Source organism: Clarias gariepinus, chromosome 14 (assembly GCF_024256425.1).
Source record: "Clarias gariepinus isolate MV-2021 ecotype Netherlands chromosome 14, CGAR_prim_01v2, whole genome shotgun sequence".
Taxonomy (NCBI): domain Eukaryota; kingdom Metazoa; phylum Chordata; class Actinopteri; order Siluriformes; family Clariidae; genus Clarias; species Clarias gariepinus.
The window spans coordinates 3,102,481-3,119,452 of NC_071113.1; the positions used below are offsets into that span (position 1 = coordinate 3,102,481).

Below are 16,972 nucleotides of genomic sequence, written 5' to 3' on the forward strand. Positions count from 1 at the left end.
TCTTACAAGCCTTATAGTCTGTGGTATGTCATGGCAATGGTTTGCTTCCTACCTAGAAGACAGGTTGTATGAGGTGACATGGAGGGGATCCACATCTGCTCCACACAGACTCTCCATTGGTGTCCCATAAGGCTCAATACTTGGTCCTCTTCCGTTCTCCCTCTATTCCCAGTCTCTTGGTCAGGTCATATCCTTGCAAAGCTTTTCATACGATTGTTATGCAGAGGACACACAACTCATTCTCTCCGTTACTCCCTTAGACACCCGAATCTCAGCGCATCTGGCTCACATCTCATCCTGGATGACAGCTCATCAGCTGAAACTCAATCTCAGTAAAACTGAACTGATGTTCATCCCAGGTGATTCATTCTCCTGTCAAGACCTTGTGATCTCCCTAGACAACAATCATATCATTCTTTCAGCCACTGCCCACAATCTTGGGGTAACTGTGGACAATTAAATCTCATTTTTCCCATTTTCATTTTCCTTTTGTGACACAATTCATGTATTCATCTATAAATGAAAGGTAAGTAAGTATATTAATTTAATATTTTACTTGATTTCCTTTGATGTATTTGTTTTATATGCAGAAATATAATCATAGTTTTGGAAATTGGTAATATCGGTAATGTTTTTGGGGTGGCTGGAACAGGTTTTCTGTATTTACAATATTTCCTAGGGTAAAATGTATTTCACCTTAGGAACTCACCTCCAGAACAGATTAAATTTATGTAGAGGTACCGTAGGTGCAAATCAGCACCTACATGGCATTATAATATCATATCGTATTGGGTGGTTCCTTTTTGATTCCCATCCCATATATATATTTATTCAGTGATCTGGCAGCTAGCTGGCTAATTCACCTTAGAGTCAGTCTAAAAAGAAATCTCTCACATCATACAATTAAATATCACCCTGTTTTTATCGTGTATGGATGTGGATATAAGGCTAAATACAATATAGTTGTAAACAATGATGACCGGTCCCAAGCACCTGTGCCATCACTAGACAGTGGGAGTTTTGCAAACAACACAAAATAACTGACTTCTTGCTGAGTAAGAAAAAAATTTAGGAAAATCAGAACACAGGTTGGAATCTGTTGCCATTAGCACACCTGAGGGACCAATCCATTGGCACCCGGGTGCACCAGAAAGACAGTGGGTACAATGGGCACATGCATTTAAAGGGGAAATACCAATGCCATTATGGCAAATATTATATAACCATGTAATTATACATCACTAAGGAAGTTATAGCCAGCTTTTTGCCATAACAGGATACCACAGCTGAACCGTTTGCGTTTTTCAATACAAGGTTTCCCCTTAAGAACTCGCCTCTGGAACAGATTAAATTCATGAGGCGAGGTATAGCTGTATTTATAAAATTGTGATAGATAGAATTGAAATTCAAATCGAATCGGCACCGAGGAATCGTGATAATATCGTATCGGGTTGTCCCTGTGATTCCCATCGCTAGTATTTACTCAGTGATCCGGGATAATTCACCCCACAGTCAGTCAAAAAAATAATAATCCCTGACATAATGTAATTAAATATGAGCCTGTTTATATGTTGTTCCTGACAGGTAGAGATGTGGATGTGAGGCTAATTGGCAGAGTGACGCTCGTGCGCCATACACCGCCGACGGGATCTGTGATCGCCTAGACAACAGGCCACGCCCCCTGACAACCACGGCTCCCTCTCTAAACGCGTACTATTCTGCTTATCATGTGATCCATTATCGCAGAGTGCGGTTTAATCCTGCGGGTTACATTCGGTGACGTAATCATTAATCCTATTTAAATTATAGATCAAACGGTTCATCATTATAAAGCGTGTATAACCTTACCCGTAGTGCTGCTCTCCTCCAGTGTGGGCTGATCTAGCGCTTTCCAACAACACGACCTCCCCCCTGAGGATCCCCTGCCTTAAGCTGGATAATTGATCTGTTAATACACCAAGAAGCCGATATTAATCGATATAAAATAAACGGGCAAATTAGTGGTGAAGGTTGATGCTCCTCCAATCAGCTCGCACAGAATCAGGAGCGATCCATTTGGTCAGCGCGCTGCTGGGTTCTTAAAGCGGAAACGCACTGATCGGTGGGGCCCACCTCCGCCACTTCAGCAGCCTTTCAAACGGGCGCTCATGGGTGTTGCCGTTTTAAGTAGCACTGCCTGCTGCAACGGAATAACGCGCTGTTTAATTACACGCCTTAATTAATGTGTTGGTTTTAAAATAACCGCTCTAGGGGTTTATATATATATAAATATATTATATATATATTACAATCTTGTTTCGACCCTAGGCCATATAATTAATAATAATTATTATTATTTTGTAATGAATTTCTTTTATTTTTGTGAAGCTGCTTTGAGACAATGACCATTGTTAAAAAGCGCTATATAAATATATATATATAAAAAAAAATTAATTGAAAATTGAATTTGAATTTAAGGAGTAAATGATATTTACTCTTCTTATTTATATTCTCATAAATTGAGTTAGAATTAGATCTCATTACCATTAGAAGGTCAAGGGTGTAAGCCTGCACCACCAAGCTGCCACTCTTTGGCCCTTGTGCAAGGCCCTTAATCCTGTCTGGTTCAGAAGTGCTGTATCAGGGCTGACCCCAGCTAGCAAAGAAAAAAAAAGTGCTGTAATGTAGAGTGCCATGAAAAGGTATATATACATATATATATATATATATATATATATATATATATATAGACATTTGTCACACTTAAATGATTGAGGTCATCAAACTAATTTTAATATTACACAAAGATAACCAAAGTAATTAAAAAAATGCTGTAAAAATAATAAAACAAAATGATTTTAAATGATAAAAAAATTATTTAGAGAAAAAGCTGTCCAAACCTACCTGTACCAAATTGTCCCTTTTGTAAAATCATGAATGAACTGTGATATTTTGTAAAGCTTAGTTAAATAACATATACCACACCCAGGCTTGATTTCTGCCAGACCTGTTGAATCATGAAATCACTTAAATATAACCTGTCTGACAAGGTGAAGCAAAAAAAAATAATAATTACACAGGGACCTGGATTCTATATATATATATATATATATATATATATATATATATATATATATATATATATATATATATATATATATATATATGTTTTTTTTTTTTAAGTCACATGATCTACAGAAATTCAAGAACGGATGAGAAACAGAGTAATTGACATATTTCAGGCTGTAAAGGGTTACAAAGCCATTTCTAAGGCTTTGGGACTCCATCGAACCACAAACAGAGAAAACAAACAGAGAACAAATGAGAAAACCTGGAACAGTGATACACCTTTTTAAGACTAGCTAGTCTATCAATGTTACTCCAAGAGCACAATGACAACTCACCCAGGGGCTCATAAAAGAACCCAAAACATTATCTAAAAAAAACCCTGCAGTCCTCACGCACCTCCGTTAAAAATCACTGTTCATGCATCAACAATAAGAAAGAGATGGCATCCATGGTAGAGTTCTAAGGTGAAAGCCAACGCTGACCAAAAAGAACACAAAGGTTTGTCTCACATAGTGGCCTAGTCAAAGTCCAGACTTAAATCCGATTAAGATCTTTAAAGCGGGTCATGCTCAAAAATCCTCCAATGTAGCTAAGTTAAAATAATTCAGAAAAGAAGAATGGGCCAAAATTTTTCCACAGTGATGTGAAAGCCTCACTGCCAGCCATCACAAACGCTTGATTGCTACTGTTTACACCCAGGGTAACACAACAGTAATTGGCACAACCAGTTATTACTTTTTCATATAGGTAGGTTTGGACAGCTTTTCCCTTAATAAAAGAAATAATTTACTCAGGTTATATGCTTTTTATTATTTATAGAAGAAAAAAAACACTGGGATGGTGAGATATAGTTAGTGGTACCACCTTAAAGTTAAGGAATTTCCTATAACAGCATGTCCTAAAGTGTTTATTCTCTACTGTATACCAGATCTATGTACCAATTTTAATTCAGCAATATCACACAAGAGGAAGTGCTGTTATGCTGGGTATCAGCACGGCTGTGATGTGGTCGAAGTCATCACAGCAATACAGCATGACCTCTAGTATGATGTTGCTTTTATACATTTCCACAAACACAATTTATTATTAATAGATTATGATTTATTTCTTTACTTAACTAGTTATTTCGCTTCAAAAGCACATATTCTTCAGTGACTGGTGGAACTAATTAACGCCAACTGGCGGAGCTGGCGACTAACAGTTAGTGAGTGACAGTTAAATTCTTACTGGTACTGTGTAGTCAAAAGGTGAGGAGAATAAACCATGGAGGTCATGTACAGTCCTGTAAATTCCTTTATATTTCTACACTGTAAAGCAAACCTGAACACACACACACACACACACACACACACACACACAATCTGGTGGCACGGTGGTGTAGTAGTTAGCACTGTCGCCTTGCACCTCCAGGGTTTTGGTTTGATTCCCTGCCAGACTCGATTCTAATTGACTGTAGTGTGTGAATGAGTGTATGTGTATGGGTGTGTGCCCTGCAATGGACTGGCACGCTGTCCAGGGTGTACCCGGCCTTGTGCCCTAAGTCTCCTGGGATAGAATCCAGGTCCCTGTGACCCTGAATACAGGATAAAGTGGTATAAAAGATGAGTGAGATGATACACACACACACACACACACACATACCAAGTAGTGCCCTTGATCATGGGATGGAGAGTAATTTGGGATTCAGCCTTGTGTTAGGACCTAGTTAGCTTTGTAGCCATAAATAAAAGAGCACAGATGGTATGTATGATTCTCATGAAACTATTAGAACACCATGGCAGTAATAATTTTTTTTTATATATTGTGGCGTGGGCGGGGCGGCGGCTGACGACCAGCATGCTTTGCGGGAATGTCGGTCTGTTCACCATGATGGGAAAGGTGTTTGGGTTAGTGACTTCGGCCCTGTTGTGTGTGTGTTGAGGTGTGACGTGTGAAATGTGCTCTAGTTCAGGCTGACGCTGAATTAGATGTAGGCTCCTGAGTGAAGGTGCTGCTCATGCCATACCTGCTGTGTGCTAAATAAAGTACTCCCAGCCATTGCATTGGGCAGCAAATAAGCTCACTCGTCTCTCCACCATCCTTTCCGGCGTAAAAACGCTACAATATATAAAATGTGTAATTTAAAAATGTAAAAAAAAAAGCATCATAATTAAGACAATACTGTTCTCTACCTTGCACAATGTGTAATTTCAACAGGACAATGAATAATTTTTCTATTTTATTGCATTTTCTGCTGAAGTTATTATTATCGCGATGTGTCCAGTTGTCCAAATGTGTGTTATGTTGTAATTTAAACAAATGAACATAAAAATTGCTGAACATTTATTATTTATTATAATAATGAAAAATGTAGAAAAATCTATCTGTCCATGCCTAATGTCTTCATCCTCCACAACACTTTTTAAGGACTGTTTAAACTCACAGAATGTAAATAAAGTTTGATTATGAGCAATGGAACACATCATGGGACAGTTACTTCAAGATGACTACCAGGTAAGATCATCTCTTTATATCTCTCTGGTTAAATATTAAATATGCTGTCAGAATGTAAACACGCCATATTGTTTATCTTTACTGAAACAGGAAGTTTTCTAAATTTTGTTGTAAGATCTAACTCTAAGGTCTAACTACTGTATATGCACTGAGAAAAATGAGTAAAGCCATCATGCCTCCTCTATAGTTAGTAAAACAACCTGAGGCACCTCATCATTTTCCTCTTACATATTGTGAATGACTTTTAAATATCTCTTATGCATTTAATATTCATTTAAATGTACTAACTGTTGATATTTTGCTTTATGATTTGTTTCATTGTAGACAGTCAGCAGGTAAGAAAAAACGCTTTAGCAAACACCAGACTGACAAAGTTGGGGAAAAATTATACAGCAACCCAGAACTGCTTGAGGAGTACAGGAGGAAGAACCGTAGCAAAAATTCTTCTGCATCCTCGTTTATTACATCCATGTACCTCCTCTTTGGCCTTCCTCTTTGACTCCTGCCTGGCAGCTCCATGTCCAACATTTTCCTTCCAATATGCTCACTCTCCCTCCTCTCAACATGTCCAAACCATCTTCAGCTTCCTTCACTTTGTCCCCCAAACGTCCAACATGAGCTGTCGTTCCTAATCCTGTCCAATTGTGTCCCTCCCAAAGATAACCTCTTTGGAAAACCTGTATATCATTACCGCAAAAGATGTTCGTTAGATGTTAATTTAATTAATAGAAAATAGTACTTTGATTTTAAATGCATGTGCAGAATCTACAAATGATGTTTTTTCAGGTTTCTCAGGAAATTTAAAAGAATGTCAGGTTTCATCGAAATATAAAAAAAAATGGTTGTAAATTGTGGACGGTTTTGCTTTAATGAGAAAAATCTATTAAAATGTAAAAAGCTGTTGGAATGTTGCGGTAACTTATTTTGAAAATTATGTTTAGAAAGGTGTTAAATGGTAAGTAAAAGTTTTAAAATTAATGTTTACGAAGACTCCAGGCTTTGTTGCTAATGTCTGAAAAATAATGTTAGTTTATGCATTTTTTTATTTTTCATGCTTGAAATTTTTTAAACCAAGATTTTGACAGAATCATCCGTTTAGATACAAATTTTTCAATTTCAATTAGTTCGGCTCAACATCCATGTTTTTTTTTTTTGTTGTTGCACAAAAGCGTTTGTTATAAGTGTGTATCGAAAATGTCGTCTAATCCTTAAAACTACTTTCCTGGCAAGACAATTAGCCAGTATAAATTCAATATATTACCAGTATGTTTAACTGGGTCTGTACATAAATGGGTGGTTAAATTTAAGCTTAAAAGTTTGTAACAAAGGTAAATTAAGTTTAAAATAAACACTGTGTGGTATGTACAGTCAAACTTATAGATATGTATAGACTTAATGTTCCTGTTAGTCCACAACGTACCATCCGATCCGCACACACAACAGGTTTTACATTGGATGCCTTCAGGACGCAACCCTCCCATCCGTTATATCGGGCTTGTGACCGACACTGCATCCAGTGACTGGGGTTTGGGCGTTGGATGGGAACTGAACCCAGGTGAGAAACCTACCCACTCTGCCAATGCCGTTCATTTTTAAAATAAAACTGTTAAATCCTGCCATCTAGTTGCAAAAGAGTGCCATAGCACCTAGAGTACCAGGAACGCTTCAAACAAGTAAGTATAATGCACAAGAAGTGAACTCAAAGCACGTTTTAACATTTAAGTCATTGTTTATTATTTGCAATTACGTGAGTAACAAATTATTTACAATTGTTGCTTCACAGGAATCTTTAAAACAGAGAAAAATTGTCTGAGATACAGAGAGAGAGAGAGAGAGAGAGAGAGAGAGAGAAATACAGATACATGTGGCAATATTTTGATGCTGCTTTTGCTGGTTGGTTTAACCTCCATGGAGACGACAAAGAGAAGAAGGGCTGAAAGAAGGATGGAGTGATGATGAACAAGAATTGCAGAAATACATTGAGAGGCGACTACCAGGTCAAACCATCCTCCATTCTGTCCATCCTGGAAGAAACACAGGGCGAGGGTCAGACTCTCTGAGCGAGACATTAATCATCAGATCAATATTACAGGATTCGAAACGTGTAACTCTGCAGTTGTCTCTCACCGCGGCCTGATGTCCTGTTCATCACCACCGAAGAGCAGCTCGGCCATCTCTACCTCCGGAGAGGACCTCTTCCCGTACCTGAGAGGAAAAACAACATAAGAGGAGAGTAAGAGCAAGACAGTAGGAGAGAGAAAGAAAGAAAGAAAGAAAGAAAGAAAGAAAGAAAGAAAAAAGAAAGAAAGAAAGAAAAAAGAGAGAAATAATGAGGCATGAAAGGGAGTGAGGAAGTGAGAGAGAGAGAGAGAGAGAGAGAGAGTTGAAAAGATGTCTGTTAGAATCGCTCGAAGCATAACATCAATAATTAAATGAATAAGTAAGAACTCAATTAAAATGAAGTAAAAAATAAAAACAAAAGAAAGCAAAAAAAATAATAGAAGGAAAAAAGAGAAAAAGAGTGAGGGAACAGAATGAAAAACAAGAGTAGAGCAAGATAATAAGAGAAAGAAGGGAAAATTGATGTTTGTTTCAGTTGCTTAAAGCATATGAATAAATGGATGAAAAAATAAAAATAAGAGAAAGAGTGAGAGAACCAGTGAATAAAAGTAAGAAAAAATAAAACAAGAGTGAGTCATAGAGAGATAGAATGAAAGAAAAAAAGAACAAGAGAATTAGAGAAAAAAGAGAAAGGAAAAAAAAGAAAGTAAGAAAGGAGAATTGATGTTTGTTTCAATCGCTCAAAGAATAACATAAATGAATTGATAAAATAATGTGAATTAAACAGAGAGAGTGAGAGAACAGAGGAAACTAGTGAATAAAAGAATAAAAATAAAACAAAAGAGACAAGGAGAGACAGAACGAGAGAGTAAGAGCAAGAGAATAGAAAAAAGAAAGAAAGAAAGAAAGAAAGAAAGAGAGGAACAAGAAATATAAAAAAAAATGAAAAAGAGATAAAGAGGCATAAAAGGGAGGGAGAGAGAGAATTGAGAGAGGTTTCTTACTGTTGCTCAAAGCATAACAGGAATAAATTGATGAAAAAATTAAAGTAAGATAATGAGAGAATGAGGGAAACCAGTGAATAAAATAAAGAACGAGAAACAAGGGAGAATTAAAAAAAGACAGAGAGAGGAGGGTCAGGGAGAAGGATATAGAGAAAGAAAATAATTATAATTAACTGCTTGACCTGTCAGAGCATAAAAAGAACTCCCTCTGTGTGTGTGTGTGTGTGTGTGTGTGTGTGTGTGTGTTAAGCCCACTTAATGAGGTTCGAACTCCGTAGCCGAAGCTGAATTATGTACACACTCTTTCTTTACATGTTACAGTCACACACACAGCAAAAAGAACCTCATGACTGCTGTGTAAGAGGAATAAAACTCTCAGGGACGAGAAAGTGACGACTCGGTAACGATCCGGATGCGGCCCAAACCCAGCGCGGGTGAAGAACACGAACCCGTACAGAAAGTGTTATAATGGTGTAGAGCTTACCTCTGCCTGGTGATCAGGTTGATGTAGTGGCGTAGTGCCGTGTGGTACTTGGCCAGCTCCTCGGGCCCCGCATCCCCCGCCGGAGGTTCAGGTTTGGGCGGGTATGCCTCCGCCACACACACCAGGACGCACAGCACCACGGCTACGGGAGCTAGCCAAGACTTCATCGTGTCAGCTGAGTCTGAGTGGAACAGAGCGAGATGATAAGGTCAGGCGTAGACATGAAGTCAGTCACAGCTAGCCTGCACCGTGGCTAGTTAAGAGCTAGCATGTGCTAAGTTTCTAATACGTTGCTTTATTAACAAAAAAATATAGGAATGCTGAACTCATATCTACACTGCCAGGTTCACACGTTTCACTCTGTATATAGTAATCAAGTCATAGTATTTTTTCGAAAGCAAGTGTTTACATGGGATGTTTTAGAAAACAAATAACGCAAAATAGTTACTCACATGCAAAAGCTTGGGTTTTCTTTTCTTTTCGTAAACTTTTATAACGCAGGCACTTTGTTGACTCGTTTATCATTAACCGCGTCACTTGTCTGAGTATCACAAAGTTTATCCAAAAAAAAGGGGAAACCTGAGAAAGAAGCTAAAAGATTTGACTTTCATTTGAGTAATGTGTCGAATGATTTAACTCGCATTATAAAAGAGTGAATTCCTGCCCGTCTGTTTAACAAAAAGAGATAAAGGTCACCGAACAGATGATAAAACTTAAAACATTAAAAAATTTAAAATACATCAAAGTACAGTTGTTTTTTTGATAAACAACAAAAGAGGTTAAAAGGTTAAAAGGAAAAGGAAAGTTTCAAACTCTTGACGTTGTACACACTGTTAGATTACTTTACATTATTATGTTTTACATTAAACACAATCAATAGTAATCAGAGACTTCACATTAGGGAGAGCATGACAGCGCTCTCTGAGCTACTGATCCCTTTTTATCAAAGACTGCAGCTTTTTACAAAAAGTGTAAATCTCTTAAGACTTAACCGCTCACACTGGAGACTCCTTCCTTCAGCTTAGAGGAATCACATTTTAATCACCTGAGTTACCAAAAACCTGCAATCTTTGACTTAAAATAAGAAGAGCACGGATAAAGACTCACTGTGGTGTTGGAGGTGGAGGCTCGGAGCAGAGGCGCAGCTTGAACGGTGATCTCGTTTGTCCTCCTGTCTCTAATGCTGCTGCTTATATACAGGCAGGGAGGGAAGGGAACGAGGGAACACTCCACCCTCATCTCAGCCCGTTTACAATCTCTGACTCAACCAAGAGTGTGGGGGGAGGGGGGGGGGGGCACAAACGCAAACGACATTTATGCTTTGTTACGTCTTCAATCATTGGAAAATGTAACTAATTCTGAGAAGGCATTTCTAATGGAGTTGAAATACGTGAAAACTGAAATGACTTTGAAAAGATTAGAAGGGTTTATTTCTACCAAATAAAGTAAAATTATGTTTTGTTTTGTCTAGATATCTCAACTTGAAAAACCTTTTTTTGTATAAAACTGTAGATTGTTTTTCACTATAATACAACTTCCATTATAGTAAATGCTTCACTAAGGTGTCAGAATTATCAGGGTTTACTTTTCCACATCTGTTGGATGGTTAAGAGAGTTTTTTTACCCTTAAAAATGAAATAAATCATCATTTAAAAGCTCATTTTATTTAATCTAAAATTTATTTAAAGATATGTTAAGTTAAACAAATAAGCCAAAAAATGTAAAAAGGCAATGAGAAATATTTTTTCACAAAAAATATTACATTAAGTACATATAACATTGGGTACATAAACTGTACATGAAAGTAAATCCATAAAAAGTGTCAAATTTTACATTTTACTTTAAATAAAATGATCATTATAGTAGTGATTATTTTATGATCATTATAGTAGTTATTTATTTTTTTACTTTTTACAAATAGAGTACACTGGTCCACATGATATTTGTCTTAGGTTATTCTTATGATATTTCACCTGCTAATTACAAAAAATGTGATTGATTGGCACCCCGTCCAGGGTGTATTGGTCCTCCAGTCCTCTGGGATAGACTCCAGACCTTGGGTGACCCTGTACAGGATAAGCGCTATCTAGAATTTAACATGCTCGCATGAGTATATTAATTTACAGTGAAACCTTGGATTGCGAGTTACGCGGTTTGCAGGTGTTCTGAAGATTTTTAATAAATTTTGACTTAAAAAATAAACAAGTTTTGGTTTACGAGTACCGAGTATCATGCATCACGCATGTGCTTCTTGTTTTGACGCGGAGCGTCACATGATCAATGACGCCAATGGTTTTTCTCTCTCTTGTGCTGCAGAATTGTGGTTAATGGTCTCCCCTGCTGGGTCTTAGTGCGCAACTCTTACTGGTATATTCAACATCCGTGCACGCGTATACTGTTTACTATAACACTTTGACTACGTGTGTGTGAATAAAACATATTTTATTTTGTATCTGTATGCGTGTGTGTACAGCGTGCGTGTAAAGCAAAAGCAAGTCTCATTAGAGAGGTTGAAGATCAATTTTTTCTCTCTGTATCAGCCTGCTCTTTGTGTCTGTGTGCGCGCATCATTGGATACCGTGCCACACACACACACACACACACACACACACAGACTCCTCCTACTTTTGCCTTCACACACACACTCTTTCTCACTGCTCTACACAGAAAAACTGCTTTGTCGCGATTCTTTTCAAAGGTAAAGTGCAGGTTAATTTGCTTTATTTTTATTTTACAGCAGTGATTCCTTTAGTGTGTCACTTAATCGAGTGTCATTAGAGAGAGGAATGGTAACTGTGTACGATGAGAAGGGGGAGAGGGGAGCTTACTTTAGATTAACATACACACACACACAGCGCCTGCGGAAACACTTATCTGTTGGGATTTATTTTTACTTTTTTTAAGGTAAAGTGCAGGTTAATTTGTTTTATTTTTACTTTATATTTTGTGTTAATTATTTTTATGTATTTATTTTTTTTTGGAACAACTAATTTGAGTTTTCATTATTTCTTATGGGACAATTTGTTTTGGTTTACGAGTGTTTTGAAATGCAAGCCCGCTCCTGGAATGAATTATCGCTCGTAATCCAAGGTTCCACTGTACTTAGATTACTGTATTTATCAAAATCCTTTGTTTATGGATGATGTCATATGTGTGATGATCAGTGGTTTTCAACCCCAGTCCTAAAGGAACACTTTCCTGCATATTTTATTGTTTTTCTGCTCTTGGGTTAGGAAAAACCCACATCAATTAAGAAAAGGATGTTAATTAGGTGGACATTGATTAGGGAAACGCCAGATGCTGACTGTAAGCAGAAAACTGTGACAAAGCGTTTTTAGATAGCATTTAGCTGTTTACCGTAGCCAGCTGACTGAATTAGGCTATTTGTGTAAAAAATTTATTCTGTCTCGAAAACTTTACATAATAGATGAATTTGGTTGCACCAATGTGTTTAGCAAGTGGAATTTAACAAAAGCCACTCAATTTATTTAGAAGACAAAAATTATTTGGAAATTTGTGTTAAAACAAAAATAACTCAGTTTAAATGTTGATTTTTATTCATTTTATTTATGTATTCTATGTTTTATTACTGTGACAACAAATTCACACCATAAACACACCGTGGTACCTTTGAGGTTTATGATAACTAAACCTTAAATTTTATTTGACTTTTGAATAATTTTGAACAAGATGCTTTCCAACTTTTCTTTTAGTTTCTATTCCAACATGGACAAAACAGTAACAACCTTTACTTCAGGAGAAGTTTTCAGAAGACATTAGAATTTAAATCCTGAAACAAAAGTGTTTCATCTTTCGATCCTTAACAACAAACCAATTCATGATTCCATCGACAGCCTGGTAGCTTTTCGTGATGAACATGTTCATGTTTTTTAAAAGCTTTCGAAAACATTCCCGTAGAAATATGAAGCAATTGAAAGTGCTGCAGGCTAAAACACTTCAGAACTATTTCCTTTAATGGATGGCACATAGCCACAAGTTACGTAGATGCTAAAACGCCTCGGTGATGCTTTGGGAGATTCCACCTCAGCAACCTGTAGCAATAATCTTACTAAACACCTTGCATCATCCATCTTTTCTTTCCATCCCCTTCTTCCTACGAAACCAATAATTCATTCCTGTCCACACAGACTGTCGTGTTCATATCTCCAGAAAAAGAGGGATGGCGCCAGCATTGTTGACAGTGCGATCTGGCTTCTTTCACATTTCAAATCTGTTGAGCCTCGAAGTGGCGTCCGAGTGCCCGGAAAACACACTCATATCTTCACCATTAATAGTCCGAATGTGTCCAGGCTGCCATCGGAGTTCCTGGCTGAATGAAAACGCTTAGCTTTAGAAATGCTTGTGTTAATAGTGTTAATATTAACAAAATTAATTTAGCTTTAACAAATCCTGATGTCAGCATGATCCTAACAAAGCACTGATGAAACAGCAGCACAAAACTGATTGATTGAGACGATGACTAACAAACCAGGTACAGAATAGAAGTTAAGTTGGCTGATTGAAAATCCATTGACCTTTCAAATACTTTGGTGAATTCTACACCTCCACAGCTGACATAAAAGGCCCTAAAACAAACATTTGCCAAGCTCTTGCAGTTTCCTCCAGCTCCACAGCCGTGACCATTCACTGGGCAATAAAAGTCAACCGGTGCGCAGTAGATGATGATTCTCCACTTCAGCCGATTGGCGTGGGTAAACACAGAGAAAGCCAGCTGAGATAAGAGCTAAAACAAACCCTCATGCTGCGCTAAGACCACAAACATACTGGTCTGGGATAATGCACTACTAAAAGGATGATTGCTGGGAGCTTTGTGTTTGATAAGCAAACGTCCTAGTGAAGTCTCAAAGACTTGAGACATACTGTGAACATGGACTTGATTTTTTTCCACCATGATGCCATTTATTGTAATACTTGACAGAAAATCAAATATAAGTAAAGCTTTAATCTAAACATGTACATTAGCTATTACAGAAATGTCCTCATTTAAAGCAACATATTTTCACAATGAAATGCTATTTGACAGATACACCATTCAGCCATTACATTAAAATCATTAACATTATAAAAGCCCCTTGGGCCACCAAGGTGGCTCTGGCCCCTTGTGGCTTGAATTCGAAGTGCCTCTGGGGGTGTACTGTAGTGTCTGGCACCAGGATATTGCTGTGGTTTTCAAGGTAGCCACTGTGGTCTTGTTTGCCTGATGTACCCCGTGAGACTCGATCGAATTGGTACCTGGGGAGTTTGGAGGCCAGACTGGTGGCTTTGCCTGCTGGGCCAATGTGTGGTGGGCTGTGGTGCACTCTGTTCTGGCACCTTCGTATCATGGCCAGCATTGCCTTTTGATTAACCAGATGAGCTGGCCTCTGGTCCCCTTGGGCATTGGTTAGCCTAGGGCACCCATAAGTCTGAATTTACTTGGATATACTTGATAATCATTATTAATGTTATGTCTGATCAGTTTATAAACATATATTTTACTGATTTGCTCATCCCCTAGTTGTCAAAATTAGAACTGCTACAAGCATTAACAAAGTTGCTGAGGTATCATACAGCCCCCTGCCCAGAAAAGAAACAGTGAGGAAGCCATGTTAATCCCCAGAATAGAAAGGGTCTTACTCCAAGTTGAGCTTGTTTTTAGCTACTTCCTCGGTGCCATGACCAGGTTTTACTTATCTTTTAAGATGCAGTTCAGTCGGAGGTATTGTTAATCTGAAGTTTAATAACATTCTAATTTATTCATATTAATAAAATATAAACCAGTACCTATTTATAATGACTAATCCTGTCATACTCTGTGACATGGTTGTTAAAATAAATTAAGAGTTTTTGTAGTAAAACGTTTCTCCACTTTTCAGTCAAATCATGCAATCCTCCATAATACAATCTTAAAATAGAACTCAGTGTGAGCAGTTTCATTAGCTGTACTGACTATGTGAGGAAAGGTGAGGGGAAATAACTGTAGTTGATCCAAATAAATCCAGGATAAATAACAGAGCTAGTATGTGAATGCACTTACTTTCTAATCAACTAGCTCAAGTTACATGCACAGAAACATGCAAGTTCTTTTCATAGCCACTATTTAACCAAGGAAACATAAAAGCAGCCAACTGAAATGTTTCAGTTGTTCCCTGATTGGTTCGTTCAAAGTAGGCTTCTGATTCCTGTATCTGTTGAAAATGATGAGCACCAGAGTACCTGCGACTGTGGCAAGGAAAAATGCTATTGATTCACTCCTAATTAGAACCACGGTTATGCTAACAAGCCTGACAGGAGGGAGATCGATTTCTCCTCCATGGAAGTGAGGCAAGAATCTGCGAGTGAAAGACAAATCGCTTCATAAGGGAGAATAATACATTCTTTTGCTAAGGAAATACAATGCATGTCCTAAAGGTGTATAAAAATGCTCTTGTATTCACACACCTTCAGGTATGTATTATAGAGTTAGCGCTTGGAAAGCATAGCGGGAGTCCTACAGACACGTGTGATTTATAGTTTTCATTAGGGAGCTTCTTGAGGTTAAATTTGTAGAAAAAAAAAAACAACGTTGGAATTTGGCTGCAGGTCCACATGAATGGAAATGTTAATCTTTAGAGGGTTTAAAGATGAGAAGAGAGATGCTAGGACACTTAAACAAATGTTTTTACTCTTCAATGACGTCACAAAGCATTAAATCGGTGAGGTTTGTCTTTAGGCAGCAGTGAGCCGCTGTTACATGAGTCACAGACATAGGAACATTAAAAACGTAATAAAATTTGAACCGGAGCAAACATGGAGAGTGCTGCGTCAATCTTCCAGACCCTGACTGGACGCAAGACAAACATCTTAACCCCCCGGAGAGACAGCCACTTTAATGCCTCTCACCGGCGTGTGGAATGGTAGTGCCACTGGTACGATCTGCTCCGTGCTCACTCGGACGAGACCTAAACATCTTTATGGGTGCCTCGCCTGATAGCGCGCTAACAAACACGTGCCGTCTAGGGCTAATGTGAGCAGAGTGCTTCAGAGACCTGTTTGCCTTGGTGTGTGTGTGAGAGAGCGGAAGAAAAAACACACAGGCTGATACAGATAATGTACAAACTACTGGCACAAAGGAAGGATAAAGGCAATAAAGTATATTACACAAATATTCTTATTTTTTATCAAAGAATCATGAATAGGGATTAAGCAATGGGAAGGGGTTTATTGTCCCAGAGCTATTAAGACGCATGGGGGAGGTCAAGACAACATCCAGAGCATCACAGCACTCTGTCAAACACAGAGTGGAGCTCTTGCTGTTTCAGGAGGAACAATAGCAGCCTGCTGGAAGAGAAACACTTAAAAGAGCCTTAAAGGATGAGTGCCAAACGGTAGCATGCCAAGTTTCATTCACGCTAGATGGACTCTTCAGCCATGCAAGAAACATAAGCATTAACCACTTTATTAGGAACTCGTTCAGTCAATCATATGGCAGCAGCACAAACAGCAAAACTGAATGTTTTTGGCTACACTGGATTGACTATAGGGTTAATTAATAATATCTTATCTTGCTAAATATGTTACGTTTTCATTTACTAAAACTAGACTAAAACACTTAAGGGTTCCTCTGACTGAAACTAGACTAAACAGAAATAGGATAAGATTGACTAAATATGATAAAAACTAACTGAGACATTTATACCGGGACTAAAATAGACCATAGACTAGAAAATAGCTGCCAAAATTATTTCATTTCAATCATACTCAAAAGCAAAAATTTGATCTTTATTCATTTCAGAATTTGGAAGACATCCTCATCCAGAGTGACCCAACACTTCTATCTCATTATAAATTAGAGCCATTGAGGATTAGGGGCCTTGCTCGAAAGCCCAACAGGGGCAACTTG

At 37.9% G+C, this 16,972-nt stretch overlaps 2 protein-coding genes across 2 annotated transcripts in view; both read right to left on the bottom strand.

The window, feature by feature from the left end:
• Positions 1-2,015, bottom strand: part of mpp2b (MAGUK p55 scaffold protein 2b) — a 41,016-nt gene extending 39,001 nt beyond the window's left edge. The window contains exon 1 of the mRNA XM_053512223.1: positions 1,849-2,015. The gene's annotated coding sequence lies outside the window, so the exon portion shown is untranslated. The remainder of the gene's footprint in view (positions 1-1,848) is intronic.
• A 5,254-nt stretch (positions 2,016-7,269) lies between these two features.
• Positions 7,270-10,279, bottom strand: pyyb (peptide YYb). Its single transcript, XM_053511721.1, has 4 exons — positions 10,198-10,279; positions 9,091-9,271; positions 7,669-7,746; positions 7,270-7,565 (listed from the first exon to the last, which is right to left on the bottom strand). Exons 2-4 carry the CDS (start codon positions 9,255-9,257, stop codon positions 7,532-7,534), a joined length of 279 nt encoding a protein of 92 aa, XP_053367696.1. The 5' UTR covers positions 9,258-9,271; positions 10,198-10,279; the 3' UTR covers positions 7,270-7,531.
• Between the last annotated feature and the right edge of the window lie 6,693 nt (positions 10,280-16,972).

What these genes read in the sequence shown, in the direction of transcription:
- pyyb (XM_053511721.1), bottom strand. Translation starts at nt 9,257, where the DNA reads ATGAAGTCTTGGCTAGCTCCCGTAGCCGTGGTGCTGTGCGTCCTGGTG. An exon ending in AACCTGATCACCAGGCAGAG is followed by an intron (nt 7,747 to 9,090) that starts GTAAGCTCTACA and finishes TTTTCCTCTCAG; the next exon opens with GTACGGGAAGAGGTCCTCTC. An exon ending in GAACAGGACATCAGGCCGCG is followed by an intron (nt 7,566 to 7,668) that starts GTGAGAGACAAC and finishes TGTTTCTTCCAG; the next exon opens with GATGGACAGAATGGAGGATG.